We start from the raw sequence: 17,891 nt of genomic DNA on the forward strand, positions 1-17,891 counted from the left end.
GGGAAACAACATACTTCATGAATTTGCAATGTTTACTCTGCTAAAAAGTGAATATAATTTCTGGGCATGAAAATGTATAAATAGATAAAAATAATATACACAATAGATAAAAGATACAATAATAACAATTAATAAATTAAACAATTAGAACTAAATGGTGATCTCCCCTAAACTATGTTTTAAGGTATTTTGTTGTGAGAAAAAGGACAAACCCACAGATAACAGATTATATACAGGAATCCTGTCCATTTATTTCAAAATTGGAGATTTTGTAAAATAAATTGGAACTATTCACTAGTAAATACTATTCTTATTAAAGCATAGCAGTTTCTAAAAACATTTGCTTTTTTAGTGTACCAGCTATACATAAGAATATAGTTCTTTCTCACAAAAATTAGCTTTGAGCAACTAGTGCAAACATCCAATACAAACCTGACTGCAAGTGTTAAGAAATGTATTTGAAAGTACATGAAAATGCATCTCCTTCAGTATATCTGGATACCACTCAAATCCTTCCAGCATTTGTTCTCATTTAAAAAAAAAATTATCATTCCTCACCACTTGCCAAAGAGGAACATGTATTTTAAATATTACATTCCTTACTTACAAATTATTTATTCAGGATGAAGTCCCTCATAAACTCTTTAGCAAACTAGCACTTTACATTTTGGACTGGAGAACTTTAACAAGAAAGGGTAAAACAGTTTATTCAGCTTTTTACAAAGCAGTATACAATAGCACAAAGTGGTATGCCTACTAAAATGTTTTGTTCAAAACAAAAGCAGAAGTTGAATTTTTTATTACAATAAAAATTCTTATTTGACTTGTGTAACTTATTTGGCATTAAAACATGACTGCATTGCTTCTCTCAAAAACTGAGCAGCATATACTATGAAAATCACTTGATTTACACCAAACCAGTCATTTTGAAGTAAACAATGGTGATTTTCTGTTACAGACTTAATCACAGCTGTGGACCAGGACCCCCCTGTACAAATTGGTCCTTGGACACACAGGAAATCTATTCTGTGAATCAAAAAGATTCCAGGAAGGCCCAGTGAAAGTAATGAAACCATTGGGGGAATAAAATACTACCTGGCCTGAACATAGCAGTGAAGGCAAGTATATAGTCTTTCCTGGAATGATAGATTTTAGTATTTCTCACAAAGATAAAATTATTTTTATTGGTCCTTCTAACCTTTTCATGAAGAAAAAAATGTATTAATCACTCATGGGCCAATTTTATGTTCTAGAGACATAAATGTAGATATTCCTCCCCTATGGGGAGAAAATAACTGGGTCTCATTTTCCAATATCAGCAGCAGCAGCTGCCTGAAAAGGAGTCATCGAAAGTACCACTAAGGTGGAAGGAAGTTTACCATGTGTTACATTTAGTGGAGGAAAGAAATACCTTCATGTTCCACAATTTCAGTTAAGATAACCCTGAAATGACTATGGCATTTGAAAAAATAAGGTTTAATTTTTCACCCTTCATGGGCTCTGAAGTTCTGTAAAGCGATGGGACAGCTATGCTGCTCAGAACATGACTTTTCCATATCATTTAATGTGCATGTACCTCCCATCCTCCTCTACCAACAGCTTCACAATCTTGGGGTGGTGTGGGTGGGAACAAGCCATACTGTATGTCCTGTTTATATACAAACCTGGAATGTGAATGATCCTAAGTTGGGCAACTGCAAATTATTGTTATCAGTGGTGTTCCGAGGGAAAGAATTGGAAGTAATTTACCTGACAAAAAACTGCACAATGCAGAAATACAAAGAAGTTGGGGGGTTTTACCTCCATTCAGATCTGCTACCTATGGAAACAGCTCAATGGAAACAGCAGGCAACCTGTTGTCAGGGTGTGAGCTTTCAGCTGTAGGAGTTTGGAAACTTCCATGGCCATATCCCAGCCTGAAACCTCATCTTCATCTATTTGTTCCCTGCTGCTGTTCTAACTTCCTCTCTTTAGAGGGTTGATCCTGCAGAATTTAGACAAATAAATGCTCTGTGTACAAGGGGGAGGTAACTGAAGTGAGTGGTGTGGTTGGTGTATGTTGGATTTTTGAGGGGATCCAGCTCTAAGGGCATTGCACAGGCTTCAGGGACTTCCTGGCCTATGTGGTTAATGTTGATTTAAGTGCCCTCGGGGCCAGGTCCTGTAGTGTGTGCTTAGCACACAGATGTGTTGCATTGACTTCCACAGAAGTAGAGGAAGTGAACACATCACTGGATGCATTCACATTTGTGCTTGGCAAGAAGGGACTCCAAGTATTTAAAGCTAGCATAAGTGATAATGCACAGTTATTATCATGTTAGATGGCTGAATGTGATACCACATGCACTGGCCAGATTAATCTCCTACAGCTCTGATTTTGTGAGGATTGTTGCAGAAAACCCTAAAGAAACCCAGTGGGTATTGCATGGTACCCCCATAAACTCAGTGGAGCATTACTTGATTAAAGAAGTTACAGTCATACTGAGCTGGAGTAAACTGAGAGTCTCCAGAAGACGTAGAGGATTTAAGTGTGTTTAGACACCAAATATCACCATGTAGAAATTTCAGCCTCCGGAAGTTTTAATGGAAGAAAGTAGCTTAATCACTCAGTATATTTTGCAACTGTAGCTGAAAGTTTAACATCACAAAATAACATATTGCTATGCAGCTTTAAGAGTCACACAATTATATTCAATCATTTCCCTTGCTTTTCAAGTCTGCTGTTCATTAAAAACTCTTCTCCTGCTTGCAGTTTCCAGTTTTCAAATGGATGACACAACCAATGCATAGCTTAACGTTCATTCTCATGAGTCATAATTAATAAATAATCGTATCACATACACAGAATTTTACAGGTACTCTTAAAATGGTTTTACAGTTCTATTAAATATATAGATAAAATAATCACTGCTATATAAAAAAAATCATTTTCAAACAGCTGAACTCTCAAGCTCTGCATAAAATTCTGTAGACACATTCATTACAATCTAGAAACTCAATAAAAATACATTTTAGAGCTCAATCCCTCAAAAATATTCATGGCATTGAAAATTGATTGTCATTTTTTACTGTAATCTGTGCTTCCCCTACCATTGTACTGAAAATTTCCTACAATTTGGCAAAGGCTATATCCAGGTCAGTTTGTAGTTTATGTGACTGTTTAACTCATTTCCTCAGCTCTTAGTCATCTGCCCCATAAATGTTTTGTGGGGTTCTGTCTTTAATGGCGTATCTTTCCTTGCACTTTCTATAAAATCACAATGAAACACTTTGCAGTTAAGTTACATGACTACAATGACATTGAACCATCCTTTTATAGTTGTCGCTTGGCCTTTATGGTGCTTCTGTGAACACCAAACATCCTTTATCCAGTGATCCTCAAACACTTCCTGTCACTTACACTTCACAATAATCTGCTACCCACATTTGCTCAAAACCAGTGGGTTTTAGAAACAGTCTTAACAGATCAGTACCCTCGTCCATCTGAATTCTGCTGCTAAATTGAACTACCAAATGTGGTCAGTTTAAGGTTGGCATTTTTCAAAAACTCAGTCAAAAATTCAGGAAAAACTTATTTATTCTGACAGTGCACATATCTGATGGAAAATGGGTAGACAACAGACTGTCCACCAGCCTTTAAACCCCCACTACCTCAAGCCAGTTCTCTAGGCAGCAAGTTAAAATAGGCTTTGCCATACAGAATGTTTCACAATCAGGCTTTCAGACAGTAGCTCAGAACAGGCCACAAAGCCCAACAACAAGCAATGTTTTCAGAACAGGGCACTTGCATTGAGGGATTGGATCTTGGACCATGGAAGAAGAGATGCAGGCTCACAAGTCAATTTAAGTGGGGGGAAACTGCTTCTTATGCAGATGTCACTCTTTGCAGTTCCAGGTAAAAGGAAAACTCCTGAAGAGTTCAGACTTTTCTTTCAAGCACAGTTGACAATACCAGTATCATCACTCTTAACTCTTCACCTGTGATCTTCTCACCCATGGAATGGCTGGGTAAGGTGCACTGCCTCTGTTATAGCAAACCTACGACCAAACAAACCCCAAAATGGAAAGCAACATAACACCAAGTGTCATGGACTAATTTAGTATTTTTTTTTTCATCTATTTTGGATGGAAGAACCAATCTTTGTCCCTCAATGGGACAGGATGGAAAGTGTGTATCAGCTGAAACACTGGGTGAGATGACCAAGACAACTGCTGGATGCTGTTTGACATTTAAACTGCTCATTTCAATGTTTCAGTGACTGTTCATCAGTGGGAGGTAACAAAGAAAACCTTGGGTTTTTTCCCTCTTGGATGAAAATACTGTGTAATGAAATTGCCAGCATCACTGCAATCCAACTTTTCCATTCTTCATGGATGGATAAGACATCCAAAGAGCTCCTCATCCTGATTAATAATCTTAGAAGGAAGAAGACAGAAGAGAGCATACTTTACTTGACTGAACTTTCATAGCTATAAAGTTATATGAAGAGACTGTAATCCAATTCCAGGTAACCTCTGCTCAAGATCGATAAATATGGAAGGATCAGTGAGTAAAGATACAAAGAATCAGAAAAGGTTGTCATAAACCAAAGGAGCCTGTGAAGAGTGAAACATAATGAAGAGCTGTCAACACTTTCACTCCGAACTAATGTACACTGCTACTTGCTGCAATTAAATAGATGCCATACCCCAGCCTAGTATTCCTTGGTTTTAAGGATAAGGATATAATGTTGCTTGTATTAAGTTTTATTCTTTCAGAGGGAAAAGCACTAGCCTTTCAATATTCTATTTTAGCCTACTTCCAGAAAGCATTTTCAAAAAATCTAATAAAGGTTTTCTTTTGGAAGAAAGTATCACTGTCTTCAACAACAAGCACAAACAAGTTCATAGATCACAAAATCAGATTACTCAAAATGTTGAGCATTTTCATCAGCAAGATGAAGAATGTATTTTTTTACTTATGTTGATTTACATTGAATTAAGTTGGGACATTTGGATCTGTTCCTCACCAAGCACAGTAGATCTTATTTTTAGGTTCATAGGGTGAATCCAGATCTAGTCAACAGTGAAAGGACAGAATAGGAAAGATTTGAGCTTTCTGTTGAAATGAATTTTATCTTCAATATTTAAGATCTCCTGTTGAGCCATATTGCTGTTGAATCCCAACTGCAGCTTAGAAGAAAAATCCCAGGGGAACAAAAAGCTTATGAAGAAGAGTGAAGTGTGATGGATGGTTAGGATTACCTCAGCAGATAAAAGGACTACAAACAGGTTTTAAATACTTGTAAATAAATTGCTATATATTCTGATGTGTCCTGATCCCACGTACTATTGTTCATCTGAAAACTTAGGGTAGGGCTACAACAATATATGTAAAACTTATAGCCGTGGGATTTAATTTTCACTCAGTCTAAAATTATGAAACCCCTCATTTTATGAAGCACTTTGAAGTCAACCTTCTGAATTTTCAGGTGGAAGCAGCAACGTGATGTAGTCTCATAAAGCATACTATGGAACTAAAAATGTGTCAGTGAAAAGTAGCGACTTCACAAAAAGTCACATAGAGAAAAATTACTGGTATTAAATTGAATTTAAAGACTTCTCTTTTGTTCTCCAAAGCATGGGTTACACCTTGTCTGGCAAAAATCCTAAATCAAATATCCTAAAGTGATCTCTGATGTGGACAAAAATTACAAGAGGCAGAAGTGGCTCAACTGTGCCTATGGAAAAACCACAGGAGTCTCTTAGTTGCACCAGAAAGTCAGTGCTGGCTGTCAGCATTTCTCTGTATTTAGTTTTATATCTGTCATTTCTTTCTCTATTGATTTGGACACTTAAAGGCTATTTCTAATCCTTTTACCATACACTTGTGCCTTAAGAGTAGCCTCAGCAAATTAGGTGACCTATTGTTTTTTGTATCTTCAAAAAAGACATTTTCCCATGATCTAGTAAGTAAAAGCAGCAGTGAAAATGAAGCAGAAGCAGACTCAGAAGCACTGAGGTACTTTTAAAACACTTCAGTTTCTGGGCTAAGATTTCCCATATGACCACTCCTGTGAAGCAGTGAGCGTGTATGTGCTTCACACTTCTCCACACCCAATTTATTCCTTCGGACCAAACCTAACAAAAGGTGCAGGGCCAAAGTGAATTTAAATCCTAAAAAAATCAAACTCTCCTACCCCAATAAACCCTCAACCTGATTTTGCTGCTCCACTGGATTTGCTACTGGAACTGTAATTCCTGATGTGTATTTCACCACCTGTAGCTCTGCTCTGTCTCCAGCTCTTTCAAATAATTCAATGAAAAACGTGAAGAAGCATTTCTAGCCTTGCCCTTGCAGGTGGCCAGATCCAGAGGCAAGTCAACACCACCCCTCTTCCACAGCTGTCAGGCCCTACATAAGAAAATGAAGCCAGAAGAATAATTTTTGAAGACTAGAGCTCTGAATTATTCATATTTCTACTGATAATTATCTGGTTTTATTTAGCATCTTATAAAGCAAGGCACAAATGTACAAAATTGCGTCTACTAAATCAGGTAGTTTTTATATATATTTACACAGTTATCATAATATAAAACGTGCTTTGACACTGTCATAGCACAACAGTAGAGGAATTGAAGACAACCTGATAATAAACATAAATATCAGGTCCTGGATTTCTGTTTGTGCTTCACCTGAAGGAACATATTCATATGCAGATACACAAAGCAATCCAGCCACCATCCTTTATTTTTCCATACCTCACACATATCAAACTTTGTTGCTAAGAAGCTGTGGAAGGAGTAAAAGGCAGTAGATCAGCACCCAGAAGAAAATGATGAAGTAAAATAGCTCTGGCTGCTCAAAAATTGTAATCTCATGAATTGGTGGTGGGGTCTCACTTGCTTCTGAGTCCTTTTTCTTCCTGTAAACAGGAGATAATTCAATAAGAGGCAAGTAAAAGAAGAAAAAACCTTCATTGTTAATGTTTACTGTGAAGATCAGAGGGCAGACTAACAGACAGCAACTTAAAGAACCAATTCAATCTAGTCAGCTGGAGTCCCAGCTAGACTAGGAGGGGCATAACAGGCTAAAGCAGTGTGTTCCTTCCAGAGCCAATGTACATATCAATTAATCCTCAGAAAACTCTGGACAAATTCTCAGGTAGTATAAGGAGATTCCCACCAGTCAGAAAGATGCCCTTTTATTTTCAGAACAGTAAACATAGCTCTGGGCAGCACAAATCAAACTTTCACAATTCTGCTTATACACTGGATCTGACTTAATATACTTCCCCCAAATCATCTACTTTCAGAGCTACTCATGTCAGACACCTGAATATTAAACAGAAAAAGCCCAAAACTTCCAGAAACCAACTAGCAGTTGGGGTTTTCCAGGACAACTCCAAAATTTGAACTTTCTGAATTTCCAGCTGTGGTTCATAAGAGCAAAGCCCAATGGACTCTGCTGGCACCACTGAGCTCTCACAAAGACAAGGAGGGGTCTTATTTAAAAAGGCACAAGATGGTACACTTGTTTTATAATTTTACAATACTATAAGAATAACCCTCTGGTTCTAATCTACTTTTGGAGAAAAATGTGTTTTGGCCTGTTTTAATGTGTCCTTTTTTCTGGCTTGAGGCATCCTACTTGCTCAGATATTATACTGGATATATACCAGAGTATTGCCCAAAATTTGCTCAATATCAGCAATCTGTAAACAGCTATAACTGTAACAGCTATTCATGTTTTTTTTTAACAGAAGCATAAGTGAGACCAGGACAGTGGATCTTGATAATATTTTGTGTGTTTTCTGCATTTAAATATAACAATCATTTTAACTAGAAGTTCTGAGAGGTACCACTCAGTATCAGCTAAGAGGGAAAACCTAAAGCAATCCTTTGTTTTTTATAGATATTTAGTATCCAAAGGGATACACACTCTGTGTTGAGGACCCATCACCCAGTTTAGACTAAACACACACACACACATACTGTAAGAGAGGGGCCTGACCTCCACTGAAGTTAATTGATTTTCCCTAGCATTGACCACACTAAATATTGTCTTGACAGTCTTCCAAACATGGAAAGAGTCATCACTGCCAGAGGGCCTGACATATCCACCAAGTGGGGAGAACACTCAGACTCTTGCTTAGACAGCTGAATCTTTCAACTCAAGTAAAGAAAAAGCATTTTAGTCAAGGGACAGATTGAGCAATAATTATAATTAATTTCCAATTCCTTTTGTAGCACTGCTAGTAGTACCTAGATTTATGGATTCCTTGCAAAAGTCTTTGAATAAGAACCACTCACCTGATGATTAATGTATTTTCACCCATATCTGTCATCTTCTGCTCATTTACACCATAGGTTTCCTTAAACAAACAAGAAATAGATTATATAACAAAAAATAAAATTCAGCATCTCACAAAGGTGGTAATTGTGTGCGTATTTTATGCAGAGTATATCTAATTGTTTGCTCAATTAAAATGGAAGTGTGCTTATAAATGTATTCCCTGTCAGCACATCCAGCACTGCAGTCTAGTATATACACACAGAAAAAGAAAAAAGTTGTGAAATAAGAAGATTTTTTTGCTTTCAACTGCTTTCACTCAGCTGAATAAAGCTCCCGTCATTCATATGTATTTCTAATAGCTCTGACAGCGTTGCAAAACTAAAGCACCTGTGTGAAACCTCAGTTTCATTGAACATTGGTGGCAGCATTTCTTTAAAACTCCAAGATGGTCAGAATTTTATTTTTGTGCTGAAAAAAGCCATATTCCTATCCCTGCTCAGTGTGACCAGATTGCTGATAATGTCCCTTCCTTCTGACTTAAAAAGTAAAAATCCAGACCTCAGCTGTATAGTGTGCTCTCAAGAAGCCAGTATGAATCACATCTGTCATTAGGGACGCAGTTTCATGTTACAACTAAAATTCTTTTAGGGTTAGCTGCTGCTACTGAGAGAATATAACACTGCTACTGTGAAGGAGAGGGAAAGAGCCCAGTTTTTCAGAAACATGCTCTTCAGGAGACACACAGTATTTTTGCAGGGTTGGGACCAGGGCACCAACATACATACAGAGAATGCAAAAACTGAACCAAACTGGGGCAGCAAGTAAAGGAAGCTTCAAAGAAGCAAAATGTTGCAGCTATACAGTTAAGATGAAGCAAGATTCAAAGTTACAGTAGATTTAATTGTAGTATGAGGGACTCCTTTGGGGATTTGTTCAAGGGTCAGTGAAGTTCAGTTCCATGTATTTAGGAGATATAGAAGCTATGCCTGGATTTGGCACTAAAACTATTAGAAGCCACAAGACTTGCATACTGTCACAGAACTTTATAGAGAGAGTAGACCTTTTTACAGTGTGTGAACTTTTGGAGTTTAAGAGAAACAGAGAAACAGTGACAAATAAATTTCCACACACTTACCTCCTCAGAAGGATTAGGAGACCTTTTTCGGAGATAAACGTTGGCATCGTCACTGGTTCTGAAATGTATGTAAAAGCAAGTTTTTTAAATTTATATTCATAAAGGAAAGTTAAAGAGAGCCATTGCAATTGCACATGCCAGTTTTAAGCTGTGCAAAACCACAAATATGCATTGTTGCCTGTATTAGAATAGGGACTCAAATTTATCAGTAACATTACAGCTTTGGGAAAATCTGACTCGTTTTCAAAATTCATATGCTCAAAAAGGAATCTTTTCTGAAAAATGCCATCTGACAGCATTTTTCCACCTTCGACATCAGCATTTCAGTGAAAATATACCCAGGTTTTATGGCATCAACATAAATTAAAAACAGACAGGGGAACAAAAAGCTTGAAGGGAACAATGGGTTTTTCTAAGTAAACTTTCAAATTCATTAGAGTGCTACAGTGATAAGCATCAACAAATTGCAGTTCATGTCCCACTCCAAGAAACCTAAGAATAAATTGGAACATAAGAAGGAACAGAAGTGAATGGAGTAAAATTAGCTGAGTGTCTCCGTACTGGCTCTGGCTGTGGTGCAGTTAAATTACCCCACAGCAGCCCCTATAGTGCTGTGCTTTGTACTTGTAGCTAGAAGGGTGTTGGTAAAACATGTTTTGGCTGTGGCTGAGCAGCGCTGGAACAGCACCGCAGCCTTCTCTCCAGCTCCCACCCTACAGGCCAGTGGTCTGAGGCTGGGCAAGAGGTTAGGAGGGGACACAGCCAGGACAGCTGACCCAAACTGACCAAAGGACACTCATACTTGTTATTATATCTGTCTTCTGAAGCAACCACTACACTCTGCTTCCCAGGAAGTGGCTGGACATCACCTGCTGATGGGAAGTAGAGAAAAAATAATTCTTATTTTTTGGGGTCTTCTCCTAATTTTCTTCCACATATGGCCTTTGCTTTTTTATCATTCAAATGCCTTTATCTCGACCCACGAGTTCTTCATCCTATTTTCTCTCCACAACCTCATTTACTTGATCATAATCAGAAGAAAACACTCAAAAAATATCTCTTGGAATGAATCGGTGTCATGCTTCCATACAGTGTCACAATGCACATGGATTATTTCATCTACCTTACAAAATACTCTTTCTTTTGGAAAAGCAGTTATAACACTGCCATGTTCAAAATGCACTGGGGTTCCAATTGGGCTCTGTGTAGCAAAGTGTACAGCACAGTCAAATCAAGTTCCATTGGCACCGAATCACCCAATATGTTTAAGAGAAGCACAGGAAGAAGAGAAACACAGGAAGAAGCCAATGAGTTCCAATACACTGTTCCTAAAAGAAGACTACAAGAAATATCCAATGGACAGGGCACATTTCCAAAGACCAGTCAGGTGTATTTAAGAGGAAGTTAATGTGAAATACCTGGTAAATTCCTGGCATTCAGCAATTTCTTGCAGATTATCTTGTGATAGAGTAGTAGTGGCGACTTCTGAGATTTGCAAATCTTCTTTGATCATATTTTCCCCTTCCTCCTCCCTATTACTACTTTCTTCTGATGTCTTTATAGCTATTGATAAATCCTCTAGAGGTTCTACTATGGCCTGTTGAAGTTAAGAAACATTTTGCATTAGGCAACAAGACTGATTCTCCACCCTTCCAAATACTTAGTGTTGTAGCCTATTCAGATGCTATATTGCAGGTAGTATGAGACTGAAACTCTCACTGAAGAGAATAAAAAAAGCAATTAATTTCTTGAGAATCTTTTTGGATATAATGAGCTATAAAGTATCACCAGTGCAACATACAATCATCATACTGACAATTGTCAGTTCTTTCTATTAAGAAGCCATGACATGGGGCTTTGAAGCAATCCACTAGACTTTTTTAAATCTATCCCAAATTAGTCTTTCAAGCTAACAGCGAAGTGACTTCATTACTGTAGTGTCAGGACAAAACCAGGTTGAAGCAACTTGTCCAAGCAACATACAGAGCAGCATTAAATGGACACTCATTCCTGAAAAACACTGTCAAAAATTACTGCACTGGAAAACGTGTAAGGCACTTCAAAATTGATGTCTGCAAGAAGAGATACAGGAGCAAACTGTCTAAACCAAATACCCCAAAAATCTCCCCTTCTTTCTCCTCCTCCAGTGTAGACAAGCTTTCGACAAGCCTACTCAAATTGATTTTTTAAGCTTTTGTAGACAAACTTATTCAGATTCAGATAAAAATTGTCATTGCCTTTATCCTTTCTTTATAAGCAATACTACTTTCTATTAATCTCATTACAAATTATTAAAAATACCCTCTCTGGTAATCTTTTATGCCTAGGGATTACAGAGAAGCCTCAAACTATTTTAAAACATAATAAAAATTCACGTTTTTGCTGTACTATTAATAGGGCTTATTTTCTCTCTTAATGTCAGATCTTCTCAGGGATCTGCAATTCCATTCATTCCAGTAGGGGGCTGTGGCAAACAGTGTTATGGGACAGGAAACAAAGTATATTTTAAATATTTCTCCCAAACACTGCAAAATGAAAGCAAATAAAAACCTCTGAGGTCAGATGCTAATCCCCGACAAAGAAATGCTGGTAATAAAAAATAAAATACCTCAAGATGTTGTGGAATAGTGGAATCTTGATCGTTGGTGGTCTTATTGCCATCTTCTTCAATTTCTAACTCTTCTACTAGTAATGGCACTTCTTTCTCATCGGAAGAATTCATGTGACTGTTAATATTTGTAGTTTCCTCCTCACTGTTCTCAGTATCTGTTTCTAATGGAGGGGTGCTTAGCTTATTGTCTAAGTCTGGCTCTGGAGCATCTTCCTTGTAGTTCTGTTCTGGTAAGCTCTTGTCATGTAAAACATCTGTTACTGTTTCAGAAGAAGCTTTGTCATTTCCAGTGTCATAACCTTCGATACAAGGCTCCAGGTAAGCGTTCAGAACTGCTGATATAGGGACATTATAATGTGGATAATAAAAGAGATCATGGGGTATTACAGATACTTTGGAAGAACTGGGTAACACTTGAGCTGCAGCCTCAACTTCATCACAGCTGTCCAGGTCATCTGGAGTTTTAGGTACATCTGAGAGAGAGTCATCAGATGTTTCATGATGTGTAGACAGTTCTTGGCTTTCGAGATTAGAACTATTCAGTGAACAAGGGCTTGATTCTATTGTCTCAAAGACAGGTGATTCCTTTGTATGTTCATCTTCCGGATGTTTCTGTATTTCCTCATTTAGAAGATGAAGAACGTACTTATGTGTATCTTCTTGTTTTGAGGTATCTTCTGGTAAAAGAACTGAAGATTGGGGTTTGCTCTCTTCTACTTTATTAATAGAATCATCTGTAAGTATACCTGAAGTCCAGGATAATGGACTCAAAGAAGAAGTATTGGCTGAAAGGCTCTTAGTTTCGTTGTCATATTCAGTAGGGGTTCCTTTAGTTAATTCTTCAGAGTATTCTTCAAAAGAGTCGACAGAATTTTTCTGATCTGTCAGAACAGTTGGAGAAAGGTCATTGTTCTGTTTCAGTTGATCATCAGAGATGCCCCCTTCACCTGACATGAATTTATCACTTAGAACCTCCCAAGAGGAACTGGATTCAAAACTGACAGATCCTGTGATTTTCAGTGAGGTAGGCCTCTGAGGCTCTTCTTCAGATGTTTCCTGTGAGTCACCTAACACTTGACTCAATTTCCCATTACAATTTTCAGCAGCGGTTTCTGAGGGGATTCTCTCAGGGATGTCATGAATATGGACCTTTGGAGGAGCAGGATGACTCCTCTCGTGATTAACAGTATACATGTTTTCTTCACTTTCACTTAAAATCAAGATTTTGCCTTCCTTTTCTGACGGTGTGTCTTTGATGTGCACATATGTGGACTCAATTGGAAGCTCCTTGTCAGGATCTGTAAAGTCTTCCTATAAGTGATGATACACCATTAAATAATAAATCCTACCTCAAATACCATTTTACATTTCCCAAACACTATAGAAAGAATAACTACCTAGCCCATCACCCCATTACCTTGTAAATGGCCAATTAATGACTCATTTATTTTGAAAGTAGGAAAACTGATTTGGCAAGTCAAGTGCCTTGAACAAAGCTCAATGTCAAGAAGCCACTGGTACAGGAAGATCAGAATGCAGACAAGCCTAATCCTCAGTTGTTAATGTATTCATCTCTCCCTGCTGCACCTGTGGAGACAACTGATGGCTTTTTGACATAATCCCAAACCCTAGGAATAACATAAATCTAACAACTCCAATAAATCCACTGTGAAACGTATTGATATATTAGATTATTTCATTCCAACAGACTGTATTAAAAGAAAGGCAGGTTTTTTCTATGTCCATTAAAATGCCAACAAGTCTTAATGTCAGCAGATCTTACTGCTCATCTAATTTAATAATAACAATTACATTATTATAATAATTTTAATTCCAATGACTTTAGTAATGCCCACCAATTTTATCAGATACAAAATATATCCCAACTGGAACCTGCAGTTGAGAAATGAGAGGAAATGCCTGTTTCTGCAAAAGATCTTTGGCAATCCCTGGCACTGTCAGGCCCCACTTAATCCTCAACTCTTTATTTTTGCATTAAAGTCCTAGTTGTTTAAGCTGCAGTTTATTCATGCTTACAGTGAGTGCTTTTGACTGTTGTATTGACAAGATTCAGCCTCTGGTATCTTGTGTCTCATACCTGCTAAATTCAGATTGATCATGGCCCTCAAACTTGAGAAGATAGAATTCAAAATTAAATTCAAAGTCCAATGAATCATCACAGGTGAACAGATAAATTTCAGCCTTATTTAAGGCAAATACAGCAAAGTGGTAGAGTCCTGTGAAACCAGTTCTAATCTCTGAAAGTTACAATTGGATGTAAACGTTTAAAAGCACAATTCTACCTAAAGCATTTTAGCACTCACCAACGAAAGCCTATTTCACTGGATTTAACAAAAATGCAAAAAATTAAATCCGAGTTTGTTATTTTAAATAGCTTAGAAAGAAACGCAGAAAATAAATATCTGACTTTATTAAGTACACCAAAGCAAATTAAAGAAATGTGATATAGGAGAAAATACATACCCCTTCCAGCTCCGGGAAGTGCTCCAGAAATTGTGCCACGTATGTGACGATTGACTGTTCATCAGGTGATTCCACCATGATATCTGTGGAGATAGACAAAAGGGCCTTGAGCACACATGGCTTTAAAACACTTGCAGAGGAACAGACTGTCAGACATCCTGCCTTTGCGGTGAGAGAATTAACAGCTAACAAACACTTTTCTTTTTCTGACAGATAAGATAAATGCTCTCCACTGTTGATGGCACTCGATAGAGTTCTCGACATGTTGTTCACATGTTTTTTCCTACTTCCAAACACATACCAAATCCCAATCGGGGTCCCTTTTCATCCACCTTTGTACTGTCATTTATGTTGTTGTCACTAGACAGTTGAGTGTTGTTCAGTGACAATACAGAGGCTTATTTGTAGGAGGATGGCCCAGTCTTCTGACATGTGACCCATGAAAATGCAATTGGGTTTTGAGTCATAACATCAAGGCCTAACACATGTCTAGTAGAGTTCAGTAAAAAGCACTACAAGAAATCCACTTATATACATATATTTATATACACACACATATGTTTGTATTTAAATATATAAATATGTGTGTGTGTCTATATGCATTGTAAAGTGAAAATTGGGAGATGCAAATGCATTTGAACAGGTATCCATCCAGTTTCCTGGTATGGCAGCCTTGCACACTTCATCATGGAGTGACATTTAGTCTCTCCGTGCTGAGGTGTTACAAAACAGTGCTAATGCACTGAGACACCCCTCAGCACAACAATTAATGCCCCCTAGTAATGCAGGTGTCACATAGCATCTAAACGTGAACCAGGGCCAGTGTACACAGCTAAAACCATGGTAAGATCTCTGCCCCCAAGGAGCTTACAAATATGACTGACAGCACACAGCTACAAGCCGCTGACCAATTCATTTCTATTTTTCTCATCAGTAAGATCAACACACTGATCACATCAACAGCCTAATCACTGGGAGGTTTTTGGTAGGTATCACAACGCAATATTCATGAATTCATTATAGTTTGAATGTTACCCAACAGAGCTGATGTAGGCGTTTTACCTTCTGGTTCGAGGAGCCGAGGAACACCCAGCTTATTCTGTGCTATGCTGAAAGCATCCTCCAGGTTTTCTCGTGCTGATTTCTCCAGTGCTTGCTTCATGTCTACCAAAGTGCAGTCTATGGCTTTTATGATGGCTAAGAAAGCAAGGCCACTCCTCCAACTGCTGGTAAAGTCCTGAACTGCAACACCGTACCTAAACAGAATGACATACAGTTTACAGGGGTGGTTGTGTTACAAAATCCAAAGTAAAGGCATAACAATTTTCAAAGACTCCTAAAAGTTAAAACAGAAGGTTGCTGAGTTGTACTTGTCATATTTGAGATATTTCTGGATTTCAAAATGCACAAATACATCCAGAAAACACACAGATTCACAAACTGGATTGGTGTGGCTAACAGCTGACATGAACCTGCTTGTAGGAAGTAGTTAGTAAAAACAAAGCCCTCAAGAATTCAGCAACCACAATTAACATTCACAAAACCAAATGTCTCTGTGATTCCTGTTTCTGTTGCTCTCCAGCATTTTAATGCCATAGCTTGGGAAAACTGCCAAGATTTAAATATTTAAACAAATAAGCATAAATGATTCACATTCCTGTGTATTTGGCCTTCTATAGCAGAAAATTTGCCAAATGCAAATGATGTCAGCATATCCAGAAACCACAAGTTTATGTCCAAAGTTTTGGAGGGAAAAACAGCCATCAAACTTGCAATGAAATACAGCCCCAGAATAGAAAATTCTGCAGAGATCATGGGATAACAGTTTTATAGTGATGCCATTGTGTTTTTAACAGTGCAGTTGCAAGAACAATTTTCTCCTATTAGATGTTTTCGATTTGTACTCTTTGACTGGGCTGAAAAGTCCATGGCCTTTACTTCTCAGGTCCTCACTTTCCTTGTATCACCTCCCTGTTAATGATGATATCAGCATTATTTTGGGACTAAAACCATGCCTCCTTTATGGCCTGCGCTGGCAGCAGTGAACTATGGATCTCAATGGAACAACAAGCACCCTTAGCTTCACTGGAGATAACCAAGGGATGATGTCCACAGGACCAAGCATTTAAGATCTAAATTTCTGCCTTCAACACTAGATACAGAAATTTGTGTCCAAAGGCAGATTTGGACATACAAATCAACAGATAAAAATGCCAAATATTCATATAACCAACCTGTATAAGTAACTTTGACCCATGCCCTCTTTAAAACTCTCTGCCAGTCATTGCTTCAGATAACAACATATATAAAATACAGTCCAAGCATTTGCATGTGCACCAGATATCTTACACTACAGTTTTTTAACCTGACAGTAACTCTGCCAGGATAAAGCATTACTAGACAAAATGCTTTGGCAAAACAACCACTGTTTTATTAAAGAGGAGAGAGATGTGTTGTGCAATGGAAATGGACTCAAATTTTACAAGTTTGAGAGAAGCGACTTAAGTTTCACCACCTTCCCCCTTGAATTCTGAGGAATGAGGAGGTCTAGTAGGGTCTCTGTCCTTCATGACACTCTGCAGCACACAGAGAAGCTTCCTCAGGGCTGTTGCTTAATTTAAAAGGCTGTTGATAAAGTCTTTCAATACATTTATTTTTTTCAGTTCACCCCTTGTTACACCTAGCCTTTAATTAGCAAAAGATATTGAAGAGACTGCACGAAAGCCAGGGGTATGTGGAAGTGGGAATGCTCCTGTTTTAAACAGCATCAAGAAGGTTATTGCAAGTTAACATTTAACACTCAAACTATGAAGCCAGCAGCGGGCTCCAAGGTCAGACAGCTGCTGTAGACACATGGCCGTACTCAAACACCCCCTGTAGAGACCCTGCACTTGCAAACTTTGAAAGCAGAAGAAGCCACAGCACACAGTAACAGACCCACAGGGCAGGACAGAGAAAAGAGACTCAGCTTCAAAAGGGCAGGTGGCAAGACACGGTTTTATACAAGAGTTTGGTAGCTTACTTTCTGGTTTTCCTCTGAACCCAGATTAGAAGGGCCCTGATGGCTTTCCGCTGATCCTTCACTGTAATAGACATGTTTCTCTCCACGCTGGGAGTGCTGGGGGATGTGTCTGACTCTGGACCACTGGGCCCAGAGGACAGACTGGAGGAGGAGGAGTTCCTGTTGAGGTTGCCTGTCAGCTCCTTAATCTGTAATAAAAGGCAAAACATACAGTGCTCTGCTTTATCATGGGCTGCATGGTGCCCTTGTTTACACGCAAACTTTAAAGAGATCAGTGCCGTAACTGAATTTTAAGAGGTAATTAGAGTCCTGTCCATTTTAACTCTTGGCTTGTATTGCACAGGCGTGACAGTCAGCAGCAGCC

General features: G+C 38.2%; 1 protein-coding gene across 1 annotated transcript in view; it reads right to left on the minus strand.

Moving 5' to 3' along the window:
* Positions 1-231: 231 nt before the first annotated feature.
* Positions 232-17,891, minus strand: part of CLMN (calmin) — a 75,777-nt gene continuing 58,117 nt past the window's right edge. The window contains exons 6-13 of the mRNA XM_032692304.1: positions 17,528-17,715; positions 15,568-15,761; positions 14,506-14,588; positions 12,019-13,332; positions 10,829-11,007; positions 9,411-9,468; positions 8,293-8,354; positions 232-6,905 (exon numbers count right to left, since the gene is read on the minus strand). Coding sequence (XP_032548195.1) covers positions 6,752-6,905; positions 8,293-8,354; positions 9,411-9,468; positions 10,829-11,007; positions 12,019-13,332; positions 14,506-14,588; positions 15,568-15,761; positions 17,528-17,715 — 2,232 coding nt within the window. The 3' untranslated portion in view covers positions 232-6,751. The remainder of the gene's footprint in view (positions 6,906-8,292; positions 8,355-9,410; positions 9,469-10,828; positions 11,008-12,018; positions 13,333-14,505; positions 14,589-15,567; positions 15,762-17,527; positions 17,716-17,891) is intronic.

Source organism: Chiroxiphia lanceolata, chromosome 6 (assembly GCF_009829145.1).
Source record: "Chiroxiphia lanceolata isolate bChiLan1 chromosome 6, bChiLan1.pri, whole genome shotgun sequence".
Taxonomy (NCBI): Eukaryota; Metazoa; Chordata; class Aves; order Passeriformes; family Pipridae; genus Chiroxiphia; species Chiroxiphia lanceolata.